At 41.2% G+C, this 27,662-nt stretch overlaps 1 protein-coding gene across 4 annotated transcripts in view; it reads left to right on the top strand.

Moving 5' to 3' along the window:
• The first annotated feature begins 251 nt into the window (after positions 1-251).
• The window catches only part of LOX (lysyl oxidase), a 97,966-nt gene continuing 70,555 nt past the window's right edge, over positions 252-27,662 (top strand). Inside the window, exon 1 of one of the 4 annotated variants that reach the window (XM_040344177.1) lies at positions 252-1,162. In XM_040344177.1, the coding sequence (XP_040200111.1) occupies positions 499-1,162 (664 nt within the window). In that variant the 5' untranslated portion in view covers positions 252-498. Of the gene's footprint in view, positions 1,163-25,650; positions 26,504-27,662 lie in introns of those variants that run through there. The other 3 variants (XM_040344169.1, XM_040344161.1, XM_040344152.1) reach the window with 3 other exon arrangements.

Raw genomic sequence — 27,662 nt, 5'->3', positions numbered from 1 at the left:
ATCCTACATGCTGTCCCTACTTTATTGACACAATAGCTCAACTCTGAATCTGAAAATGTGCTATACAGTTTTGGCATTACGATATCCAGCAAACTATAAAACACTTGTTAGATTATGTATTTCTTTTTTTGATGGTAATTTGAGTGTAACTGTTTCTGTACATCCCCTAGATAGGCAGATCTTGAAGATATGCTCAGCTGCACGTTCTCAATCGGATTATATGAACAAATAACAGAGAGGGCACACAGCCAGTAAACCTTGTATAACTTTTATAAAACGTGCCAGAAGCTTTAAAAACTCCCATCACTCCTCCCCTCTGTTCACCAGTAGAATCACCAGCAAAGCCATAGAAAGATGAGAAGTGGCTTGTTCGTCTCTCTTGCCTTAAAGACGTGCAGCTAAAGTTTTATATAAAGTAGCAGCTCCTTTCCTTATTGCATGCAAAAAAAACTATGCTATTTTATTGAAACCTTAATTCGCCAAACTTCAAACTGAACAATGATGAAGAATTATTCAAAAAGCATATTTTTACTGCAGCTTGCTGTGTACTTACACTGCATTTTGAAAGTCACCTGCCAGCAACAGCGAATAGCTAATGGTCCAAATCCTCTGTGGAGGCAAAGGGTACAGTGGCAGAACAATGGAAGAGTTTACAGTCTGCTGAGCCAGGGAGCTGAGTACCAGCCTTCAAGAAGATCCTCTGTCTCCAGTGCATCTCATAATCCTTTACTGTTACTGAGCAGCAAAAACAGCACCTCTCCAGGATCTTCTGGGAGACCACAACCTCCCAGATCAGAAAACTTACAGAGTGAAGCCCGACAAACCACAGCTTCAAGCCAGGCAAGTGATTCAGCCAGTCGTCTCTGGTTCCAGGCTAACAGAAGAAGCCAAGGAGAGGATGCTGCTGGAAGACAGAGAAACAGACCGGACAGTAATACACAAAGGAGACAAGGTGCTGCTCAGCCATCAAATGCCCAGGAGACCCAAAGAGCGAATGCCACCACAAGCAACAGAGCCAGGCTAGACATGATGCAAGGAGATGATCCCTATAACCCTAATAAATATGAAGACAATCCCTACTACAACTACCATGACGCCTATGACAGACCAAGACAGTCTGACAGGCAGAGATATGGCTATGGAACCCGTTATCATGAGTATGGTAAGATAATATAAAGTGTGTCCTTTCCTAAGTAATTTTTATGTACTTGAATGTTAGAAGGTCATTATAACCATGTTTTCTAGAGGAAAAAAAAAAAAGTTTCTGATGCTAAAGTGCATGCAATTTAGGGGTTAACCTACAAGTAGTCAAGACAAAGTATGTGTTCAGTATAATTCAACAATTTGGTCCTTGAGGATCTATATCAAGCAACGATGCCTCTTACTTGAGGAGAATTCCATTGGAATGTGCATTAATAATAACTGACAGTCTTATCTTTCTAAATAGGAATGTTCAAATTGTTTTTAAGGATAATCAGTTGAGCCTTTGGGGCTCCAGTTTACAGCTTAATACTGTAACTCAGTTCTACAAACGTTCCTCTTGTTATTTAAATATATATGCAATTCTGTAGAGAATTATATGTAATTCTGTATAGCAAACATGCTAAGACTGTACATTGTACTTGTGATTGTAAAATTAACTCAAACAGACTCATAGAGTTAAAAAGTTTTAGCATGTGCTTTTCAGTCTGAACTCAATTTACTGTAACGTGATATTCAGCATTGTCTCACAGCTCCTGGCATTCCCACATATGTCTGCAGACTACTTTCACACAGGCATTTTATGTCTGTTATTAATCACTAATGTATGGAAATGTGTATTAATAAGTTTGCGCTAAACAGCCAATTAAAGGACAACGAAATTGGCCACACAAAGACCTATTATTTTAAAGATTCAACTAAAAGAACAAGATGTGGGCAATAAAAAGTGATAATGATGCTCAAACGTGCAATGATTGGTGTTGGAACTTCATATCATTTTCATGAAAACAGTTATTCATTGCTATTATACAAATTGTTGCCAACATCTGCTAAGAAGTATTGTAAATCCTGTTGGATATTTGCCATTTTAAAAGTCTCTTTGTATATAGTATAAGCTAATTGTCACGCAAGTTCATCAATAAATTCTAAGTTCAGATCAGACTTCATTCCATTAATGGTCAGACTAACACCTTCACTACGGATCATGTATGTCATCGTCGTTATGTATTGTTCATGTTACAATGTAATGTATTAAGCTAACATAGGACAAAAGTTAGCCAAGCATGATTTTAAGAAAGCCCATGGCAGGTGGTGCCATTCATTCGGATCAGTTTTTATGCTTTATACAAGATGCAAAGAATATGGAAATATGCAGTGTATCATGTGAAATTAAGAAAGGTTTTTTATTTATTGTGTTTCTTTATGGGGTATGTATAACTGTGATGATACTAATAATACATATTTGTCTAAAATAGAAAGAATCAGAACATCTGCCTTGTTCTACATATACTGTATTAAGTACAATACAGAGTTGCCAACTCACCTCTTCAATCACTGATACAGTATACACGAATGACACAGGTCCTGTGGCTAATAAATCCTGGTAAGACCGTAAATGTAATTACTTATAGGACCTGTATAGCTAGAAAGATCTATTTGTGTTTGAAAGAATGATCCGGCAACCCTGAAGAAGTTATTTAATGATTTTTCAGTTGGATCCCTAATGTTGAAGTGCCATTGTCCTGTGAGACATTGTTTATTTTAGCATAATGCTGGGTTTACAACTGAAGTGCTTCTCAATCCAGTATAATACATAGCTGTGGAACTTAGAGAAATTATGGCATATTTGAAGGAATCTCAATCCACAGATCATGAACACTGGGAGGAAGATTTATTGATGACATTAGGCATATGTTGGTGGTTTGCAGTAAATGGAAAGAAACAGAGGTGAGTTTAATTGGTGATCCCATGCCAGAAAAAGAATACTAGATCTTAAATCACACATTACATTTTATAAATTACCATACACTAATAGTGCTTACATTATCTCCGCAGAACGCTGCACATGCTGAGATCAGCCAGAAGTTGTGCGTGGTCTCCTGGCTACTCCCCCTCTGTCCTCTTGAACTGCTGACATTGCACTTATGTCATCAGTTTTTGTGAAAAATTCTTCAGTTTTGAGGGGTTAAAATACAGTTTCCATGCAACTATACAACACAGGAAAGACATAGCTAGATGTTTTGAGATATTCTCTTTTTATATAAAAAATGTTTAATGTATGACAGAACTTTGGAGTGCAGTAACCCAATCGGACCAATTAGAAATCATCGTTCATTGTTCTGTGTGTTTATGGTTCATAAAAGGTAAAAATCTGATCAGATGCTATGGGAAAGGTTATTTTACTTTGCACAATATTAATTATTCTCTTCACAATAAGGGGTTGCTTTTCTAAAAGTAGAGATTGCAAAATCTGGTGCAGTTCTGCACAGAAACCAATCAGCTTCCAGTGTTTTGTTTTTTTGACAAAGTTTAATTGAACAAGATGAAGTTAAGAAACTGATTGGCTACCATGCACAGCTGCACCAAGTTTTGCACTCTCCAATTTTGGTAAATTCATACATGTCCATTATATTCAGCCATATGTCTGAACTCACATTGTGACTCAAATATATTCAATTCTTATAACCTCTTTGACAAAAAGAACTGTAATCACTAGTCAGTATGCTCTTTTAAATCCCAACCTCTGCACAGGAGGTAGCTGTAACCTATGCTTTAATTCAGCTCTGACGATGTTGCACACTTGGCATAAAGTAAGTATGCTAAAAGTGAAAAAAGGTTCCAGAGAGAGGTTTTTGAGACTAATCTACCAAAGTCATCATCACCAAAAACATGTTTTCATGTAAACTTCAATATATCTGAATTGTATTGCTTGCATTTGAATAGCCTTGGAATATAAAGTAATACCTACTCAACTTCTAGACAAAATGGTGCTAGATGAGGGGTATTTACCAACACTGTAGCTGTTATCAGGTTCCAATGGCTGCTTGCTGAACAAAAAAGACCTAATTTAAGCTGGTCATAGTTGGTTTGGATCTCTGTCAGATCAGCAGGGACCGGTCAAGATTTGACCCATGGCTGATTATACCTAAGTTGATTCACTAATTAACTTGGGTACAACCAGCATGTTGGATTTCTAGCATGCAATTATTGCCAGCGGCTACAGCCCCTGGGAAGACACAATATCTCCGCAGGAGGAATTCCCCCATCAACACTGACTAGCGGTTGCAGGAAATAAAAATTGCATAATCTGTGGCCTGCCTTGCTGTGTAACAGAATTGATGCACATTGCTTTGTTCTCTACTCTGTCTTGGAAGAAACACCAAAATAATGTATGGTAAGATAGTAACACTACTGAAAATCATACATACTGTACATTAAAATACAGTAAAACCTTGGATTGCGAGCATAATTCGCTCCAGAAACATGCTTGTAATCCAAAGCACTCGTATATCAAAGCAAATTTCCCCATAAGAAATAATGGAAACTCAAATGATTCATTCCACAACCATTTATTCATAGGTTCTTCAGTTTATAGTCCATATAAAAAGATTATAGCAATGTGACCAGGTTGTGTAACCATAAAATGTCCATCCACACGTGTATAGAAAAGAATAGAGGGGCCTCTAAGTTTAGAAAAATGTTGCTAAATATTGTTCCTTCATTAAATGTAACCATATTGCTACACTTAGATGTGCCTCTCTTCTCTTTTATACTCAGTTGTGACATGACGTTACTTGTATATCAAGACATCGCTTGTATATCAAGTCAAAATGTATTCAAAAATGTTGCTTGCCTTGCAAAATGCTCTTAAACCAAGTTACTATCAAACCAAGGTTTTACTGTAAAGCAGATATAGTTAGTACATAACATGTTGGTAACCTATTTTCTTTGTAGAGTATGCCTTTATATGACCTATAAACTATATTATTGCAATAGATAGAAAAACATGGTAAAAAGGTAAGTGATGTGTCTAGTAACGACAGGAATGGTAATTTATCATAATATTAATAATAATTATAATGATTTAAAATAATTATAAAATAATAAATAACAATAATCGAACAATGTTATACTTTAGAATGTGATCTAATTCTACCAGAGACATCAACATTGGGTACTGCTACACTCCATTTCATGTCTGTCCATTATGCCATGTGGCAAGACATAATTAGATATTATAAACAATATCAGAGTACTTTGACTTCATCTGTTGGTAAGAGATAAGCACAGCACATCTCTGTTAGCAACAATAAGCACTATTGAGTTTAGTAGGCTTGTAATCTAAGTGATGCATCTCTTGGAAATATTGACCAATGGATTTTTAAGACACACATAGACATTAGAACAGGGTTTGACAAATTTGCTTGGAATCTAGGAGCCAGCTAAAAAAGTTAGGAGCCAGAAAACGCACCCCGTCCTGACGAGCTTGCGCGCAGAAGCGCATATGTAAACGGTGTTCAAACCACACATGTGAGGTATCGCCGCGATTGGTAGAGTGAGAGCAATAATTCTAGCCCTAGACCTCCTCTGTAACTCAAAACATGCAACCTGTAGATTTTTTTAAACGTCACCTATGAAGATTTTAAAGGGTAAAAGTTTGTCGGCATTCCACGTGCGGACCCAATTTTGAAGCGTGACATGTTGGGTATAAATTTACTCGGCGTAACATTATCTTTCATAATATTAAAAAAAATGGGGATAACTTTACTGTTGTCTTATTTTTTAATTAAAAAAAGTGTAATTTTTTCCCAAAAAAGTGCGCTTGTAAGACCACTGCGCAAATACGGCGTGACAGAAAGTATTGCAATGATCGCCATTTTATTCTCTAGGGTGTTAGGATAAAAAATATATAATTTTTGGGGGTTCTAATTAGAGGGAAGAAGATGGCAGTGAAAAATAGTGAAAAATGACATTAGAATTGCTCTATAACTTGTACTGCTTAACTTCTTATACCAACGGCCACCACCAGATGGCGCCAGCTCACACATCTGGTGGTAATAACTTGTAATACCAATGGCTCACCACCAGATGGCGCCCACCTTCCAAGCCAAGTCGCCAGGACACTATTTATACCTGGCGCCCTGGATTTGTCGAGCCCTGCATTATAATATTATTATCTAGTCCACATGGTCTTGCAATGGTTTCTCATGCCAGCTCCATATTTCCAGCCTACTCACTGGATGATAATTTAGCATCATACACACATGATTCATTGTTTAATGAGCAAGTAGGTGATGCAGGAAGCCATTAAAACTGAACCTAATGCACGATCTGAAATTCCGACGAGAAAAGTCCAATGTGAGCTTTTGGTCGGAAATTTCAACCGTGAGTATGCTCCATTGGACTTTTGTTGGCGGAATTTCCGCAAACAAAAGATTGAAAGCAGGTTCTCTATTTTTTCGACAGAAAAAGGTCCTATTGGAAAATCTGCTCGTCTGTATGCAATTCTGAAGCGCAAAAAAAAACGCATGCTCAGAATCAAGCAGAAGAGCCAAACTGCTATTGAACTTCATTGATCTCAGCTCGTCGTATGTCTTGTACGTCACCACGTTCTTGACAGTCGAAATTTCCGACAAGATTTGTGTGACCGTGTGCATGCAACACAAGTTTGAGTCAACATTCCGTCAGAAAAAATTCACGGTTTTCTTGTCGGAATTTCCGGCATTAGGCTTTTTTTTCTGGCTTTGGAGTGTGGCAAAAATCAATAATCACACGTCTGACTGAACAGCTTTACAAAACCTTCTTCAAGTAATTGATTTAAAATTGTACGAATGTTTCAGTAATACCTTGAATCCCTTCTAACCAAAAACAAAACAGATGTCATTCAAGGAGACTCAAGTGTCAGGAGTAGTCCATATTACAACCAGCTGCAGTTCTAACTTCCAGCTATGTATTGCAAATTAGATCATATGAAAAGAGCACAACTGTTTGTGCCAGGAGGTCAAACTAACATGTCATCTCAGAAGCAAGTTCTGATAGTTATGAGCATAAGCTGCTTTTAATTTTTCCGTTTTGTTAAATCAGAGCTGAATAGACCAGTTTAGAGAAATCCAGTCCATGAATTCATTGGCTAGTGCTAGATTATGAAAGTATGTTCAACTTGTCCAAGTGTCCCCTGCCACTACCATGGCACCTACATGTACTGTATGATAAAAAAAAACAGGTAAACCATGGAGCCTTTTCTTTTTAAACATGGCTCATACATAGTTTTTTTGAGGAGTGACATATTTGTCACCCGTACCAGAACAAATTTTAGAGAAAACCTTCTGCGTACCAGGCACACACAAGGAGGAAAAGCATGACTGCTAATCCTTGCTGTGCTTTTTTGTTTTCAACTTGCCAATGTAATATGGGTTGTCCTTTATAGTATCTCACAAAAGTGAGTACACCCCTTACATTTTTGTAAATATTTTATTATACCTTCTCATGTGATAACACTGAAGAAATGACACTATGCTACAATGTAAAGTAGTGAGTGTACAGCTTGTATAACAGTGTAAATTTGCTGTCCCCTCAAAAAGCTATTATTATCTAAACCGCTGGCAACAAAAGTGAGTACATCCCTAAGTGAAAATGTCCAAATTGGGCCCAAAGTGTCAATATTTTGTGTGGCCATCATTTTTTTCAAGCACTGCCTTAACCCTCTTGGGCCCCACAGATTCTCAATAGGGTTTAGGTCTGGAAACCTGCTTGGCCAGTACATCACCTTTACCATCAGCTTCTTTAGCTAAGCAGTGGTCATCTTGGAGGTGTGTTTGGGGTCATCATGTTGGAATACTGCCCTGTGGCCAAGTCTCTGAAGGGAGGGGGGGTCATGCTCTGCTTCAGTATGTCACAATACACATTGGCATTCATGGTTCCCTCAATGAACTGTAGCTCCCTAGTGCCAGCGACACTCATGCAACCCCAGACCATGACACTCCCACCACCATGCTTGACTGTAGGCAAGACACACTTGTCTTTCTACTCCTAATCTCGTTGCCGCCACACACGCTTGACACAATCTGAACCAAATAAGTTTATCTTGGTCTCATCAGACTACAGGACATGGCTCCAGTTATCCCTGTCCTTAGCCTGCTTGTCGTCAGCAAACTGTTTGTGGACTTTCTTGTGCACCATCTTTAGAAGAGGCTTCCTTATGGGAAGAAAGCCATGCAGACCAATTTTATACAGTGTGCAGTGTATAGTCTGAACACTGAGAGGCTGACTCGCCACCCCTTCAAACTCTACAGCAATGCTGGCAGCACTCATACGTCTATTTCCCAAAGACAACCTCTATATATGATGCTGAGCACATGCACTCAACTTCTTTGGTCGACCATGGCAAGGCCTGTTCTGAGTGGAACCTGTCCTGTTAAAGCGCTGTATGGTCTTGGCCACCGTGCTGCAGCTCACTTTCAGGGTCTTGGCAATCTTCCTATAGCCTAGGCCATGGGTGCTCAACCTGTGGCTCTCCAGCTGTTTCAGAACTACAATTCCCATGAGGCATTGCAAGCTACTGACTGTTACAAGCATGACTCCCAAAGGCAGAGGCATGATGGGACTTGAAGTTCTGCAACAGCTGGAGAGCCACAGGTTGAGCACCCATGGCCTATGCCATCTTTATGTAGAGCAACATTGCTTTTTTTTCAGAACCTCAGAGAGTTCCTTGCCATGAGGTGCCATGTTGAACTTCCAATGACCAGTATGAGAGAGTGAGAGCGATAACACCAAATTTAACACACCTACTCCCTATTCACACCTGAGACCTTTTAACACTAGCGAGTCGCATGACACCGCAGAGGGAAAATTGCTAATTGGACCCAATTTGGACATTTTCACTTAGGTGTACTCACTTTTGTTGCCTGAGGTTTAGACATTAATGGCTGTGTGTTGAGTTATTTTGAGGGGACAGCAAATTTACACTGTTATACAAGCCACCACACTCACTACTTTCTGTATTGGCTTTGAGTGGAATTTTTTTGTCTGCATTTTGGTCTTTTTGGGTATCCCATGCTTTAATCCCTCACTGAGTTTATAGTTTCCTATAGTAAACTATAGTAAACTTCATATAGTGGTTGATTTACTAAAGGCAAATCCACTTTGCACTACAAGTGCAATTGGAAGTGCAGTTGTTGTAGATCTAAGAGGATGATCTGAAATGAAGGGAAGCTCTGCTGATTTTATCATCCAATCATGAGGGATGATAGAGGGGTGCATGTGCCCCGGGTGCTGCAGATTATATTCATCCTAAACTGATGATAAAGATGTTACTATTTTACTATTTACACCCACAGCAATGTGGACTGCATAGAAAAACTCACGAGCTGCCAATCTTTAGAGATGTACATCCCTGAGTCCCGTCATGGGGGATTAATTTAGACTGAGGGGAAGGGGAGAAAGGTTGTATGTTCTGTTCCAAATATGTGTATTTTTTCTGTTGTTGTATTGTACTATATAAAGTTGCTTTGTTCTTATACTGACATCTAATGGTGGTTCAGGGCAACTGCAGCTTTTTTACTTATGTGATTTGATATCTCCTTTTGTCCTCCCCTACATTTTATTGCTTGTTAGCCCAGTCCTAGGTAGACCTTCCCTGTTTATTACATGTTTTCCAAGTCCGTGTTAAAGGAGTTGTAAAGGAATTTTTTTTCACCTTAATGCAATCTATGCATTAAGGTGAAAAAACATCTGATGATGCTGCCCCCTCCCCCAGCCCCCGTTTTACTTACTTGACACGTCGAAAGTCCCGTGCTCGGTCCCAAGATCCTCTTCGCCACTCAGCCTGGCCGCTGAATGACTAGAGCGGATGGGTGGAGAGCAACGCAGCCATTGGCTGGCGCTGCTGTCAATCACATCCAGTGACGCAGCGCGCCGAGGGGCGGGGCTGAGTGATACAGTGAGCCGCTATGGCCGCTCGCTGTATCACAGGAGCGCGCCCGCAAGGACTCATCACTATGCAAGCTCTCTCGCATTAATGTGATGAGTTCTTGCGGGGAGGACCAGAGACAGCCGCCGAGGGACCCCAGAAGACGTGGATTGGGGCCACTGTGTGCAAAACTAACTGCACAGTGGAGGTAAGTATAAAATGTTTGTTATTTTAAAGAAAATATTATTTTTCCTTTACTAACCCTTTAATTCTTTGCAGAGACAGGGCTTGGGAAAGGCATTGTATTCTTATACTTTAAAAGCCTGTAAAAAGGTCCTCTGTATTGCACTTATCGCAATTAAAATTGTCTTGGAATTAAATTTCCGTGTCTTACTGAAGAGTTAAGTTGCTTATAGATAGTGCCAAGTCAGCAGGCAACCATACTGTCTGGACAGACTGGGTCTATGGAGATAAATCAATGCATAAAGCATTTGAAACAGAAAACTGTGTTCAGTAATTGGTAGCGATAAAATCGATGCACAATTCTTTCCAGAGGAAATTGTTCAGATAAAACATGTCAAGTGGGAGAAGTTCACATATTGTCATTTTATTTCATATCCAATTTTATGCCATGTATGCTTCTTCTTCTTCTTTTGCTTGCCATAAATGAGATGGAATATTTGAAGAAGTGTGCTTGATGCTAAAGGGGCCTTTAAGAGGCTCACCATGGAATACTAATAAAATGCTCTATTCAAGCATTTTTAGTAACGAATGGTCACTAGGGAATTGATAAATGACCATTCCTAAGTGGGAGCACCATTGATGATTCATAGCAAGGATCTTGTACATTTTGAGCACAGAAGACTTTTATGACTTTTATTTTTCGCACTGGATGTTTAATATTTGGACATTTTGAAAGAAAAACTATTGTTTTGTGATAAAGGTTTGAGATTATGCATTGCTTTTATGCTTTATTATTAGAATTTTTAAAGACAAACAAGATTGTTATGAGTTGTATTATGATCATAATTATACAATTGTATATATAGAGTATATGCGATGAATAAAGTATACAATGATAATGTTGTTTAGGAACAGGAAAGGGATACAGTTTGCGAGATACTATTTTATGTGTAACAGTAATAGTGGAATTATTATGCAAGAGCCCTGGGGCCATCATAAAAAAAAAATACAAAATTCTGAGTTTCAAAGTCAGAATTCTGAGTTTCAAAGTCAGAATTCTGAGATTAAAAGTCAGAATTCTGAGATTAAAAATCAGAATTCTGAGATTAAAAGTCAGAATTCTGATTTTCAAAGTCAGAATTCTGAGATTCAAAGTCAGAATTCTGAGTTTGAAACTAAGGCCTCGTACACACGATCAGTCCAAACCGATGAAAACGGACTGAAGTTCAGTTTCATCTGTTCACCGATGAAGCAGACTGATGGTCTGATGTGCCTACACACCATCAGTTCAAAAACCGATCGAGTCCAACGCGGTGACGTAAAACACAACGACGTGCTGAAAAAAAAGGAAGTTCAATGCTTCCAAGCATGCGCCGACTTGATTCTGAGCATGCCCGGGTTTGGAACCAATGCTTTTGCGTACTAACCATCGGTTTTGACCTATCGGTCAGGCGTCCATCGGTCCAATTTTAAAGCACGTTCTCTGTTTCTGGACTGAAGGACTACAGACCGATGGGGCGTACACACGGTCGGTTTGGACCGATGAAACTGAACTTCAGTCCGTTTTCATCGGTTTGGATTGATCTTGTGTACGAGGCCTAAGAATTTGGTATTTTTTGTTTTATGGTGGCCCCAGGGCTCTTCCATAAATTATAAAGTGCAACACACATAAATAATAATATTGCATTGTCTTGAGATAATTAGTCCAGCTGCTTAGTGCACAGAGTACTGTCTCATACACACGATTGGATTTTCCGCGTAGGACTTTTGTCCGAAGGGCGTTGGCCAGGAACTTGTCTTCCATACAATTGTCGGCCAACAAACACAAATGTAGATGCGTACTACGTAGTTTTTCAACTCTTTAGTGCAACCCTTTGGGCACCTTCTGCTAATGTTGTTCTTGGTGAGCATTGCTCCGACAACAGACCGTTGTTTGTGGAAAATTTTAAAGCCTGCCATCCAACATTTGTCCGCGGAAAATCCGACAACAATCGTCTGATGGAGTCGGATTTCCCACCAACAGTCTGTCATCACACATTTCACGTCGGAAAATCCGTGTGTATGAGGCTTAAGGGGTAGGAGTGCGGAACTCATTCTTTGATTTGACTAGTCTAGCAAATTAGACCATCAAAAAGTAGAGTACTTTATTGTATGTGTTTTTCAGAATGTAATGAAGGCCAAAACGAAGGTAGGTGAAAAAATACACAACCATATCAGAGCCAACATACATTTTGCATTTGTAACCACTATCTTGCTGGTATTTATAACAGTGACCATACATTTGTAAAGGTTTTACATAAGTAGGTTTTAAAGCGATAATAGTCCCTGAGGGTTTTTTACCTTAACCCACTGACCACAATAAAATAAACGATTCCCCAGTAAACTATTTGTTAAAATTCTTAGGCCAGCACTTGCAGTTTATAACTTTCAATACTGCTGATTTCTGCTTTCTCAGTGCCCCACCCCTGAGTTAACAGTGGACAATGCAGTCTCCAGACAGTCTGTTAGCTTGGAAAATTGATGGAAATTTCAATTGATGCACACAGTGGGCTTTATTTACTAAAACTGGAGAGCGTAAATTCTGGTGCAGCTGTGCATGATAGCTTTGACAAAAATACCTGGAAACTGATTGGTTTCTATGCAGAAGTTCAGATTTTGCATTCTCCAGTTCTAGTAAATCACCCCCATTTGGTCACTGCATACAAGCGTGGTTCCATAGGATGCTTCATTAGAAAGGAGCCACCCTGAAACCTGGAACCTGGGGTAACGTTTATGGAAAAAGCTTAAACCACTTCAGCCCCGGAAGGATTTGCCCCCTTAATGACCAGGCCATTTCTTGCGATACGGCACTGCGTCGATTTAACTGACAAGTGCGTGCAACATTGTACCCAAACAAAATGTATGTCCTTTTTTCCCCACAAATATCGTTTTTTTTGGGGGGCAAAAATTTTGAAAACAAAAAAACAATCTTTTTTACTTTTTACTATAATGAATATTGAAAAAAAATATTTCTTCATCAGTTTAGGCCGATACGTATTCTTCTACATATTTTTGTTAAAAAAAAATGCCAATAAGGGTATATTGATTGGTTTGCCCAAAGATATAGCGCCTACAAAATAGGGAATAGATTTATGGTATTTTTATTATTATTTTTTTTTTTACTAGTAATGGCGGTGATCTGCAATTTTTAGCGGGACTGCAAGATTGTGGCCAACAGATCGGACAATTTTGACACTTTTTTGGGACCACTGACATTTATACAGCGATCAGCTCTAAAGCATGCACTGATTACTGTATTAATGTCACTAGCAGGGAAGGGGTTAAGTGTGTTCCCTGGGTGTGTTCTAACTGTGAGGGGATGGGACTGATTAGAGGAGGAGCCATATCGCCGTTCCTACTTAGTAGGAACACACAATCTGTCTCGCCTCCCCTGTCAGAACAGGGTATTGTGTGTTTACACACAAAAATCCCTGTTCTGGCACTCGTATTCGCAATCAGAGGTGGCCGGCGGCAGTCGTGCTCGCCGACCACACGCAATGAATCGCCTTCCGTGCAGCAGGTCTGCTATGGCTCTTAACCAGTTCCCGACCCCCGCATGTACATATACGTCCACAATATGGCACGTACAGGCACATGGGCGTACAGGTACGTCCCCGCCTTACCTGGGTACATGCGAGGGCCGGGAACGGTGTACGGGAGGTCCGGGAGGAGGGGGCGGCTATTGGTTTCCAGCCGTCCCCTCTCGATCTCCCTCCGCGAATGAGCTTCCACCTGAGCCCTCCCTGCCTGTGTAACTGTAAACACAGGCAGGGAGGAAGTGACGTTTTCTCCCCTCTGGCGGTCTTTTCGTCCGGTTCCAGAGGAGAGAAGACGTCAGTACTGTGAGTTGCACCAACAGCACACTGACACAGCACACATAGGCACATAACCCCCCCCCGATCACCCCCCCAGCACCCCCAGATCACCCCCTGTCACAGTGTCACTGATTGCAGTGATCATTTATTTTCTGATCACTGCTTTTAGTGTCAGTGTGACAGAAAAAAGTGTCAGGGCAGTTAGGTTTAGGCCCCTTTAGGTCCAGGGTAGCCCCCTACCCCCCCCCAATAAAGGTTTAACCCCTGATTGCCCCTAAAGTTAACCCTTTCACCCCTATTGCCAGTGTCACTAAGCGATCGGTTTCTGATCGCTGTATTAGTGTCACTGTTGCCGCTAGGCAGTTAGTTTTTTTTTAGGTTCGCCGCCAGGTTTATATAGCGTTAGGTACCCCCATAAATAAAGGTTTTAACCCCTGATTGCCCCTAGAGTTAACCCTTTCACCCCTATTGCCAGTGTCACTAAGCGATCGGTTTCTGATCGCTGTATTAGTGTCACTGTTGCCGCTAGGCAGTTAGTTTTTTTTGAGGTTCGCCGCCAGGTTTATATAGCGTTAGGTACCCCCATAAATAAAGGTTTTAACCCCTGATTGCCCCTAGAGTTAACCCTTTCACCCCTATTGCCAGTGTCACTAAGCGATCGGTTTCTGATCGCTGTATTAGTGTCACTGTTGCCGCTAGGTAGTTAGTTTTTTTTGAGGTTCGCCGCCAGGTTTATATAGCGTTAGGTACCCCCATAAATAAAGGTTTTAACCCCTGATTGCCCCTAGAGTTAACCCTTTCACCACTGATCACTGTATAAGTGTCACTGGTGACGTGGTTAGCCAGTTAGTTATTTAGTTATTTTAGGTTCGCCACCAGGTTTTTAGAAAGCGTCAGGTACCCCCATATATTACCGAATAAAGGTTTTAACCCCCTGATTGCCCCCTAGTTAACCCTTTCACCAGTGATCACCGTATAAGTGTTACGGTTGACGCTGGTTGGTTAGTTTGCTGTTTATAGCATCAGAGCACCCGCCGTATATAACCCAATAGGTTTAACCCCCTGATCACCCGGCGGGTGATATAAATTTAATTTTAGCGCCAGTCAGGGTCTGCGTCGCCCCAGGCAGCGTTAGGTTAGAGCCAGTACCGCTTACACCCACTCGCTAAGCATACACCCCCCTTAGTGGTATAGGATCTGAACGGATCGATACCTGATCTGATCAGATCTATACTAGCGTACCCAGCAGTTTAGGGTACCCAAAAACGCATTGTTAGCGGAATCAGCCCAGATACCCGCTAGCACCTGCGTTTTCCCCCTCTGCCCAGCCCAACCCACCCAAGTGCAGTATCGATCGATCACTGTCACTTACAAAACACAAGACACATAACTGCAGCGTTCGCAGAGACAGGCCTGATCCCTGCGATCGCTTACAGTTTTTTTTTAAGCGTTTTCTACGTTTGCTTTTCTACAGATCAGGTGCTTTTTTTACCTGTGAATCCTTACCATTGTACCACTAAATTTAGAGTCCAAAATGGCAAACCGAAGGTACAATGATAAGCAGGCCTTGGAGTTCATGTGCATGTCAGATAGTGAAGAGGAGGAGGTCACGCATCTGACAGATTCTGGCTCAGAATACGAACCCGTTTACGACAGCGGCTCCATGTCAGATAGCTCGCACGACGAAGTTGAGGTCCCTGCTAAGGCCAGGCGTACCCGATCCCGTTCTGATGTTGTTGAGCAGCAAGAACCGCAGGACCCTCGTATGGAGCAGAGATCCAGTACTAGCGCCGCTATTCCTTCTGGTGAATTGGCAAGCACCAGCGGCCTAGTACACCCTGGTCGTTTATCCAGCACTGCAGTAGTGACGTGGCGAGTCCCATAAGTGCAGTTGAAGCTGGCGATGTGGCAAGCACAAGTAGTGTCCCGCTGCCACCAAGAAGAAGACAGAGACAGGCCCGTCGTGCCCATAGTGCCCTTCCTGTAGAATTTGCCTATCCTGATTGGGTCCCCACCACTTCTACAGCACCTGTACTTCCCCCATTCACTGGCCAACCCGGTATTCAGGTGGATACAGCGAACTTTACGTCACTTGATTTTTATTCGCTGTATTTCACGGAAGATCTCTATAGATCTATTGTGGACCAGACTAATTTATATGCTGGTACTTACATCGCCGCTAACCCCCAGTCTCGCCTTGCCAAACAATGGAAACCTCTCGAGGTTTCCGAATTTAAGACCTTTCTGGGCCTTACCCTCAACATGGGCATACACAAATTTCCGTCATTGCGGATGTATTGGTCCACACATCCCATTGACCATATGTACATTTTCTCTGCTCACATGGCCAGGAAACGATACGAGGCGATCCTGCGGTTCCTGCATTTCAGTGACAATACACTTTGTCGTCCACGTGGAGACCCTGAATTTGACCGGCTCTACAAAATTCGGCCCCTCGTAAACCATTTCAACGAACGTTTTGCAGCCTTGTTTAATCCCCAGCAGGTTGTATGCGTTGATGAGTCCCTGATTAAATTTGCTGGCCGCTTGTCTTTCAAACAGTACCTTCCCAGCAAGCGTTCCAGATACGGGGTCAAGCTCTATAAGCTCTGTGACAGGGCCACAGGCTACACATGGAGCTTTAGGGTTTACGAGGGAAAAGATAGTCAGGTAGAGCCGGAAGGATGCCCAGATTACATGGGGAGCGCTGGCAAGATTGTTTGGGACTTGGTGTCACCCTTATTCGGAAAGGGGTACCATTTGTATGTGGACAATTTTTACAGCAGCGTGCCACTTTTTAGCCACTTATTTGATCAACAGATTGGAGCATGTGGCACCGTGCGACCTAATCGCCGGGGCTTCCCCCAGCGGCTTGTAGATGCCCGTGTTAGGCCGGGGGCGAGAGCCTGCTGCAGATGTAAAAATTTGCTCGCTGTGAAGTGGCGGGACAATAGGAATGTTTTCGTTCTTACCACCCTTCACGCAGACACGACAGTCCAAATTCGTACGGCGACTGGTGTTGTGGAGAAACCCCTCTGTGTCCACGAATATAACCAAAACATGGGAGGGGTGGACCTCAACGACCAGTTAATGGCGCCGTATCATATTGCCCGTAAGACGAGACGCTGGTACAAAAAAGTGTCTCTACATTTATTTCAATTGGCTCTACTGAATGCTCATGTCGTATACAGAGCTTCAGGACGGAATGAATCCTTCCTTCAATTCCAGAGGGATATCATCACAGAACTCCTGTATCCAGGCGGTACTGTACCTCACCAGCTTCTACCAAATGCAGTAAGCCAACTGCATGAGAGGCATTTTTCGAGAGTACCCCTACCCAACGAGCCCCCCAAAGAAAATGTCGTGTCTGTACCAAGCGCGGATTTAGGCGTGACACCCGTTATTTTTGTCCCAAATGTCCTGGCAATCCTGGTCTTTGTATTGGTGAATGTTTTGAACGCTTCCACACACACGTTAATTATTAGTGTAGGGTGAAACATTTCACAGGCTAGGCACACTCACACAGGGTCTCCCAAGATGCCATCGCATTTTGAGAGACCCAAACCTGGAACCGAAAAGTTGAAGTTACAGTTCACAGTTACAAAAAAAAGTGTTAAAAAAAAAAAAAAAAAAGTAAAAAATAAAAACACACAAAAAAATATAAAATAAAAAAAACAAAAATAGTTGTCGTTTTATTGTTCTCTCCCTCTCTATTCTCTCTCTATTGTTCTGCTCTTTTTTACTGTATTCTATTCTGCAAAGTTTTATTGTTGTTATGTTTTTTCATGCTTGCTTTTCAGGTATGTAATTTATTTTACTGTTTTCAGGTACGCCATTCAGCTGTTGCGCGGACTTATTTATCTTGACAGCAACAGCGTTTGCTCCCACGATATATAAAGCCGCGACTCCAGTGCTGTAGGAGGTGATTTCACCACCACAGTTAAAAAAAAGAGCATATATGCCGAAGCATGCGGGCAGCAGGGGCGGAGGAGCGATTTTGCTCCTAATGCCGCGTACATACGGTTGACATTCCTACGGAGGCTTTCCCGTGGAAAAGTCTGACCATGTGTACACGGCATAGAAAAGTCCGACCGTGTGTACGCGGCATAGAAAAGTCCGACCGTACGCGGCATAACTTTTTTGCGGGAGGATGCCCCCATGCTTTGGCATATATATATTTTAGGCACAGGTTGCGTTAAAAAATGTTTTATTTTTTACTATGTTTTTTTATAGGTATTTGCTTTGCAGGTATGGTATGATCTTACTGTTATACTGGAATGTTACTTTGTTTTAATGTTAACCATCATTTGCTTAGCAGGTACGCCATTCAGTTGCAGTGCGGATTTATTTAGCGTGACAGCAACAGCGTTTGCTCCCACGATATATAAAGCCGCGACTCCAATGCTGTAGGAGGTGATTTCACCACTACAGTTCAAAAAAGAGCATATATGCCGGAGCATGGGGGCATTAGGGGCGGAGGAGCGATTTTGCTCCTAATGCCGCGTACATACGGTTGACATTCCTACGGAGGCTTTCCTGTGGAAAAGTCTGACCATGTGTACACGGCATAGAAAAGTCCGACCGTGTGTACGCGGCATAGAAAAGTCCGACCGTACGCGGCATAACTTTTTTGCGGGAGGATGCCCCCATGCTTCGGCATATATAAATGGTGCATGTATGCCCATCATTAGAAGTGGGTGGATGAAGGGAGGTATTCTAATGGTGGGCATACCCACCGATCAATCTTTTTTTTGTTCAGCCAACAGGCTGCATGAAAAAAAAAAAGATTACAATACATGTCCAACAAGAACCATCAACGTACTGGTATGTTGCAGGACTTTGAATGGTTATACCAGAATGATGCCTGCGGGTTTAGGCATCATCTTGGTATCATTCTTTTCAGCCAGCGGTCGGCTTTCATGTAAAAGCAGTCCTAGCGGCTAATTAGCCTCTAGACTGCTTTTACATTCAGTGGGAGGGAATGTCCCCCCCCCCAGATATAAACGGCGCCATTGAGAATATGGGAAAGCATTTTATCACACCGATCTTGGTGTGGTCAGATGCTTTGAGGGCAGAGGAAAGATCTAGGATCTAATAGACCCCATTTAAAAAAAAAAAAGAGTACCTGTCACTAACTATTGCTATCATAAGGGATATTTACATTCCCTGAGATAACAATAAAAATGGTAAAAAAATAAATAAATGGAAGGAACAGTTAACAAATAAAATAAAAAAAGCGAAATAAATATATAAAAAAATAAAAAAATAAAAAAAAGCATCCCTGTCCCCCCCTGCTCTTGCGCAAAGACGAACGCAAGCGTCGGTCTGGAGTCATATGTAAACAGCAATTGCACCATGCATGTGAGGTATCACCGCGAAGGGCAGATCGAGGGCAGTCATTTTAGCAGTAGACCTACTCTGTAAATCTAATGTGGTAACCTGTAAAGGCTTTTAAAGGCTTTTAAAAATGTATGTAGTTTGTCGCCACTGCGCGTTTGTGCGCAATTTTAAAGTATGTCGTGTTTGGTATCCATGTACTCGGCCTAAGATCATAATTTTTATTTCATCAATAATTTGGGCAATATAGTGTGTTTTAGTGCTTTAAAATAAAAAAAAGTGTATTTTTTCCCCAAAAAATGCGTTTGAAAAAACGCTGCGCAAATACTGTGTGGAAATTTTTTTTGCAACACCCACCATTTTAATCTGTAGGGCCTTTGCTTTAAAAAAATATATAATGTTTGGGGGTTCAACTTTACTTTCTTGCAAAAAAATAATATGTTTTTATGTAAACAAACAGTGTCAGAAAGGGCTTTTTCTTCAAGTGGTTAGAAGAGTGGGTGATGTGTGACATAAGCTTCTAATTGTTGTGCATAAAATGCCAGGACAATTGAAAACCCCCCCAAATGACCCCATTTTGGAAAGTAGACACCCCAAGCTATTTGCTGAGAGGCATCTTAAGTCCATGGAATATTTTAGATTTTGACCCAAGTTGCGGGAAATATAAATATATATATATATATATATATTTTTTTTTGCGCAAAGTTGTCACTAAATGATATATTGCTCAAACATGCCATGGGCATATGTGGAATTACACCCCAAAATGCATTCTGCTGCTTCTCCTGAGTACGGGGATACCACATGTGTGAGACTTTTTGGGAGCCTAGCCGCGTACGGGACCCCAAAAACCAATCACCGCCTTCAGGCTTTCTAAGGGTGTAAATTTTTGATTTCACTCCTCACTACCTATCACAGTTTCGAAGGCCATAAAATGCCAAAATAGCACAAAAAAATCCCAAATGACCCCATTTTGGAAAGTAGACACCCCAAGGAAACTGCTGAGAGGCATGTTGAGTCCATGGAATATTTAATTTTTTTGCCCCAAGTGATTGAATCATGACCAAAAAAAATTAAAATAAAAAAATGTACAAAACATTGTCACTAAATGATATATTTCTCACACATGCCATGGTTATATGTGGAATTGCACCCCAAAATACATTCTGCTACTTCTCCTGAGTACGGGGATACCACATGTGTGGGACTTTTTGGGAGCCTAGCCGCGTATGAGACCCCGAAAACCAAGCACCGCCTTCAAGATTTCTAAGGACATACATTTTTGATTTCACTCACACAAATCTTGAAGGCAGTGCTTGGTTTTCGGGGCCCCGTACGCGGCTAGGCTCCCAAAAAGTCCCACACATGTGGTATCCCCGTACTTTTTTTTTTTGGTCATTATTCAATCACTTGGGGCCATAAAATTAAATATTCCATGGACTCAACATGCCTCTCAGCAAATAGCTTGGGGTGTCTTCTTTCCAAAATGGGGTCATTTGGGGGGGTTGTGTGACATCTTGGCATTTTATGGCCTTCAAAACTGTGATAGGTAGTGATAGGTAGTGAGGAGTGAAATCAAAAATGTATGCCCTTAGAAATCTTGAAGGCGGTGCTTTGTTTTCGGGGCCCCGTATGCGGCTAGGCTCACAAAAAGTCCCACATATGTGGTATCCCCGTACTCGGGAGAAGCAGCAGAATGTATTTTGGGGTGCAATTCCACATATAACTATGGCATGTGTGAGCAATATATCATTTAGTGACAACTTTGTGCAAAAAAAAATCAGTTTGTCATATTCCCGCAACTTGTGTCAAAATATAAAATATTCCATGGACTCGACATGCCTCTCAGCAAATAGCTTAGGGTGTCTACTTTCCAAAATGGGGTCATTTTTTTTTTTTTTTGCTATTTTGGCATTTTATGGCCTTCGAAACCTTGATAGGTAGTGAGGAGTGAAATCAAAAATTTGTGCCCTTAGAAATGCTGAAGGCGGTGCTTGAGTTTTGGGGCCCCGTATGCGGCTAGGCTCCCAAAAAGTCCCACACATGTGGTATCCCCGTACTCAGGAGAAGCAGCAGAATGTATTTTGGGGTGCAATTCCACATATAACCATGGCATGTGTGAGAAATATATCATTTAGTGACAACTTTTTGTAAACATTTTTTTTTTTTTTTTCGTCATTATTCAATCACTTGGGACAAAAAAATTAAATATTCAATGGACTCAACATGCCTCTCAGCAGTTTCCTTGGGGTGTCTACTTTCCAAAATGGGGTCATTTGGGGGGGTTTTGTACTGCCCTGCCATTTTAGCACCTCAAGAAATGAGATAGGCAGTCATAAAATAAAAGCTGTGTAAATTCCAGAAAATGTACCCTAGTTTGTAGACGCTATAACTTTTGCGAAATCCAATAAATATACGCTTATTGCGATTTTTTTTACTAAAGACATGTGGCTGAATACATTTTGGCCTAAATGTTTGACTAAAATTTAGTTTATTCGATTTTTTTTACTTTTTGTTATAAGAAAAATCATTTTTTTTCAAAATTTACGGTCTTTTTGCGTTTATATCGCAAAAAATAAAAATCGCAGAGGCGATCAAATACCATCAAAATAAAGCTCTATTTGTGGGAAGAAAAGGACGCAAGTTTCGTTTCGGTACAACATTGCATGACCGCGCAATTACCAGTTAAAGCAGCGCATTGCCAAATTGTAAAAACACCTTGGGTCTTTAGACAGCGTATTGGTCCGGGGCTTAAGTGGTTAAAGGAGCCACCATACATATACAGTGATTCACACAGGAGAGCCAACCTGCCGCCGTATATGTATGGGAGCCAGTCGGGAAGTGGTTAAAGTGAAACATAAGCAAGAATTTAAATATGAAGAAGCTTCATACTCTGTGTGTGATTTAATCCACTGCTGAAAGTGCTTAGCTGAGGGCTGGTTCACACACTTTCCATTTCGGATCTTTCCCGGATGTGTTTCTGCATGTTCGTTTTTAACGCATTCCAATGCGTTATTGATATGTTTTTGATGCGTTTCTGGATGCAATGCCAGATGTTTTTTTCCTTCTTTTTTTACAATTTTTTATTTTTTCACTGTACTGGGGTTCAGTGTGTTTGTTATGCGTTCCGTTGCATTCAGGTGTATTTTTGATACATTTTACTGCATTCCAGTACAGTCCAGTGCAGAAAAATACAGCATCTTCTACTTTTTTTTCTGGAACTGGAAAGCCCTGGAACTGACTGCACTGTGTAAACTATGCCATTGGAAACCATATAACCTACTGTACTTTCCATGCAAAAAGAAAAAAAAAAGTCCTTGACTGCATGTAGTGTAAACTGGTCCTGAGGGTTTAATAATCCACAGAACAAATACGTTTTCCAGGCTTAATGGTTATATTAAGTCTTTTTAGTGTGACAAAACATACACAAATCACATAAATCATTTGCTTGTCCTGAAAAATATTAAATGATCTCCGTCATGTCAGAAAAAAACAGCGCTGTCGCCTAGAGCTGCTTTTAAATACCTGTAGCGGTTTTCAGGTTCCTGCTGCTATGTCCAAACACATAGCGGTGTGGATGAGCAAAGCGCTGACACTGTAAGTATCGAAAACTTGCCCTTTCTCTTTCAATTCCTTTGCATTGCTATCTGCTCATCACTATGATGGACTGGCTGACTTTTAAATAAGAATGTGAATAAAGCAGCCAAGCCTCAGTACTACCAGGAACTGCCAGAACTTTTCCCATTAGAACAGAGCTTCATCTTTATACCTGACAGCAGGTAATTTAAGTTATATTGCAATAGGTTTAATTTATAAAGGAGTAGGGCATGTTTACTTTGCAAGGTGAACATGCCCTACTCCTTTGGTAAATCAACCCCACTGTGTTTAAGGTGTGATTTGCTCTCATTTTATATACACATTATTATTATTATTCATGATTTATATAGCGCCAACAGTTTACGCAGCACTTTACAAGGTAGAGGGAGGACAGCACAATTACAGTACAATTCAATATAGAAGGTACACGGGGGCCCTGCTTGTAGAGCTAACATTCTAAAGGGAAGGGGTGGTGGTACAAAAGGTAATAGCTGCAGAGTGATTTGATAGGGGTGGCTCAGGGACAGTTGTTAGGTGGGTGTGGATAGGCTTCCCTGAATAAATTAGTTTTTAGGGATCTCCTAAAGGTGGACAGGATATGGGCTGATTGGACATACCGGGGCAGGGAGTTTCAGAGGATGGGAGAGGCTCTGGAGAAGTCCTAAAGGCGAGCATGGGAGGAGGTAACAAGGGAGCTCGAGAGCAGGAGGTCTTGGGAGGAGTGGAGGGCATGATTTGGGCGATATCTGCAGATGAGGTTGGTGATGTAGATGGGGGCGATGTTGTAAATGGCCTTGTATGTTGTGGTTAGCATTTTGAATTTTACACGGTGGGGTAGGGGAAGCCAGTGAAGGGATTGGCAGAGGGGAGCAGCAGTCATGGACTGGTTATTGAGATGTATTAGTCTAGCAGCAGAATTCATAATAGACTGAAGAGGAGATAGCCCACGTAAGGGTAGGCCATTAAGGAGAGAGTTGCGGTTGTCAAGGTGGGAAATTATCAAGGAGTGAATAAGTTACTTTGTGGTGTCATTAGTCAGGAAGGGTTGAATTCTGAAGATGTTGCAGAGGTTAAGGCGGCAGGATTTAGCCAGTGATTGGATGTGGGGGCTGAAGGAGAGGTCAGAGTCAAGGATTACACCCAGCACCCTGCCATGTGTGGAGGGACCAATGGTTGTGATGTTGATCTTAATGGTAAAGTCATGGGGGATAGGGGCGCATAACTATTCATCCCTCTGCAAAGTGCAGTCTGATGAAAACACCCCAAAGATGCAGCAAGTAAATGTAGCCTCAAGGTAAGGTAGATATTTTATTAAAAAGGTTGGACAATGGTACATCTTTTTTTTTTGCCAATCAAATAGCACACTGCAGGAATCCACAATGATCTTCTTTTCAAATCAACTAATAACAAAAATGAAACATACACTGTGGAATAAGTCCCAGAGCTAGGGCCATGCTGCCTTTGAAGACCTCCCAATTGACCTCCCTAAGCATTATAGGGGACCAGCAGGTCATAGACTATGCTGGTGTCCACTCCAAAACTGATGCCTCGTACACACGACTGGTTTTCTCGGCAAGAACCAGCAAGAAAACTGCTGGCAGAGCTTTCTTGCCGAGTAAACCGAGTGTGTGTACGAGGCTTTCAGGTTTCTCATCAGGAAATCTGGTCAGAATCTCGATGAGAAAAATAGAGAACCTGCGCTCTATTTTATCATCGAGATTGTTGTCGGCCTGTTTCCCGATGAGAAACCCAAGAGTGTGTATACTTACCTGTCACTGTGGAAACCCACGCATGCTCAAAATGACTTTGATGCACACGCCCGGTAGCTTCCACGGCATAGGTAGGGTGAAGCAAGATGGCGGCAACGGCATCAAATGTGATGAGCGCATGCTCATCGTACACAATGACGTCACCGCGTTCTTGCCTTTCAAGAGAACCGCGGTTCTTTTGAAAAGGTCTGTGTGTACACTCGGGTGGCAAGAGATTCTTGACAAGAATCTCGTCGGGAAAAACAACGTTTTTTTCCTGACGAGACTCTTGCCCGTGTGTACAAGGCCTGAGATGTTATTTTAGCTTCAGTTACAATTTTTACATATTCATTTTTAAAATGTATCAGCTTTACAAAAAAATCATTTTTAGCAATTCTAAAAAAAAAAAAAAAAATGAAAAAGAATAAAGTCAGGTTTAAAACACTTTTCATCACCATTTCTATGAATTTGACACTAGCCCTGAGGCATTATTTCTAAGAAAAGACAGAACAAAAAAAAAATACTGTTTCCAGCGCATAGCTTGGCATTTCTGAGCTGCCAGATGTGTCTGGATTTAGTCTTATTCCTTGACAATTACCTCCAGGATGAGCAGTGTGTAATATAGTGTCCTTACCTTTGTCCGGACAAGGACCTCATGATGTACTCTGCACATTGTACACTCTGCAGCCATAGTGTGCATTTCTGTGTAAGCTCAGGAGTTTAAACAGGTCTGGATGAAATGTCAAATTGCACGTTCTAAGTCTATAACATGAATAAATAGCACAAGGGCAGTCAGCCAGAAATCGTTTTCTTTATGTTCAAAGAAAAAAAAAAAGCTGTGGAAACTCTGAAAACCCCCATGTACGCTCAAGAGACCACTCCTTGAAATAAAGAACTTTATTCACTATTTGCATTACAAGCTTTCACTGATGTCAGTAGAGATACATGGATCCCAATGTAACCAAAGCACTTGCATTTTCTATAAAATTTCATTTTTAGGGGAGGTCTAGTAACATTACTCCCAGCCCCCTTCCCCACCAGCAAACTATTAGATAGATGAGAAGGGTCTTGCCTCTCTCTCCCTACTAGGAACTTTGCAGCTACCACTTCAATTTAGATCCCAAGCTTGTTTTTTTTCAGCTTTCAACTTATTTTTATGTATATATCCAATCCAATACTTTATTTTTTCCTGTCTTTCAAAGTATAGACTATGGGTTGCACAAAGGGTAGTGTATTTTTATTGCAACTTGCTGTTTATTTTTACTGCATTTTGCAAGGTAGCTGTCAAAGCTATAGAAGTCAGAGTAGCCACAGTGCTTTTTGGAAGCATAGGGTGCAATGGCAAAATAGTGGAAGAGTCTACAACCTGCTCAGCCAGGGCTCAGAGTACAAACCTCCCAGGAGAAGAGAGTCTGTTGAAAGTACACCTAGCAGGTCAATACTATTGCTAAGTGCCAAAAATCATACCAGTATATCCTTATCTGAACCCGGAAGGCCACAGTCTTCTAATCCTGGTAACAATCAAACTCCTGGGTTAGAACGCTCTAACCCCCAAAGGCTAAGAGACTCTTCTGGTCAGTTATCCGTCCAGGCATCGAGAGCCAGAAGTCGTGCAGGTGATGCTACAGGACAACAGAGGACCAGAGAGGATGCTATCAGAGCAAGACATCAAAGTACACCTCGTCCATCTAATAGGCAGCAGCCACAGACAGTGAATGCTACAGCAGTCAATAGCATCAGACAGGATGTGGCGCAAGGACTTCAAGGAGATGACCCATACAACCCCTATAAATACAGTGAAGATAATCGCTATCAAAACCAGTTTGATACTTACGAGAGGAGAAGAGAAAGTCTTAGGAGGAGGCCAGGCAATGGCATGCAATACATTCAGCATGGTAAGAATCGGGCATATTGGGGACATTGGGGGGTGGACTGTGCTAAAAGAATGTGGAGCAAGTATACATAACAGACAGTCAGAATAGCTGTCTATTTTCTACAGCAATTTATAAAATAAATGAGAAAAACAATATAATGCCATGTACTTTATTGCTCTGTCTTTATGCAGATTTTATTGCAAAAAAAAAATGAGCTTCTTAATGTATAATTGAGTTTTGCAAGTTTATTATACCTGTAATATTTTTGTAGGTATTCATAAGGGTCTTTTTAAACCTGTTGATAGTGTGTTAATACGTGATTTTTTGTGCTTTTACACAAGTCATGTTGAATGAATGAGCTGTCATTGCACCAAAACAGAGCAAAAAACAGACATGCACCATTTTTTCTGACGCACCAATGCATTATAGTGTGTTAAGGCACCATTGACAATGAATGGCAATGACATGTGAGCAAATCAATATATATACATCCAATGTAATAAGATGATCATCTATAAAAAATATTTGTTTTGATTGTCAATTGTCAGAATAATGCCGCGTACACACGATCGGTACATCTGATGAAAACGGTCTGATGGATTTTTCCATCGGTTAACCGATGAAGCTGACTGATGGTCAGCCGTGCCTACACACCATCAGTTAAAAAAACGATCGTGTCAGAACGCGGTGACGTAAAACACAACGACGTGCTGAAAAAAACGAAGTTCAATGCTTCCAAGCATGCGTCGACTTGATTCTGAGCATGCGTGGATTTTTAACCGATGGACGTGCCTACAAACGATCGTTTTTTTTTCTATCGGTTAAATTTAAAACAAGATTGATTTTTTTTTTAACCAATGAATAAATAACCAATGGGGCCCACACATGATCGGTTTGGTCCGATGAAAACGGTCCATCAGACCGTTTCCATTGGTTTGACCGATCGTGTGTACGCGGCATAAGGCTGATGCGCAGTGTTCCTATTTTGGTTGAGCAATTTGCACAAGATTTTGCATGTCGCTTGAATGGGCTAGCCCTATGTGCATTTGTCACCTGAAAAGAAGCTCCTTCTCCTTTTCAAGTGACAAGATTCACGCGGTTTGCCACACAATCTCGTTGCATGACAATCGCGTCAGTATTGCATTGCGTTTGGGGTGCCATTAAAGAATAATAACACCCA

Source organism: Rana temporaria, chromosome 1, assembly GCF_905171775.1.
Source record: "Rana temporaria chromosome 1, aRanTem1.1, whole genome shotgun sequence".
NCBI lineage: Eukaryota > Metazoa > Chordata > Amphibia > Anura > Ranidae > Rana > Rana temporaria.
Note: the sequence above shows the minus strand (reverse complement) of the source record. Positions and strands in the feature narration are given on the sequence as shown.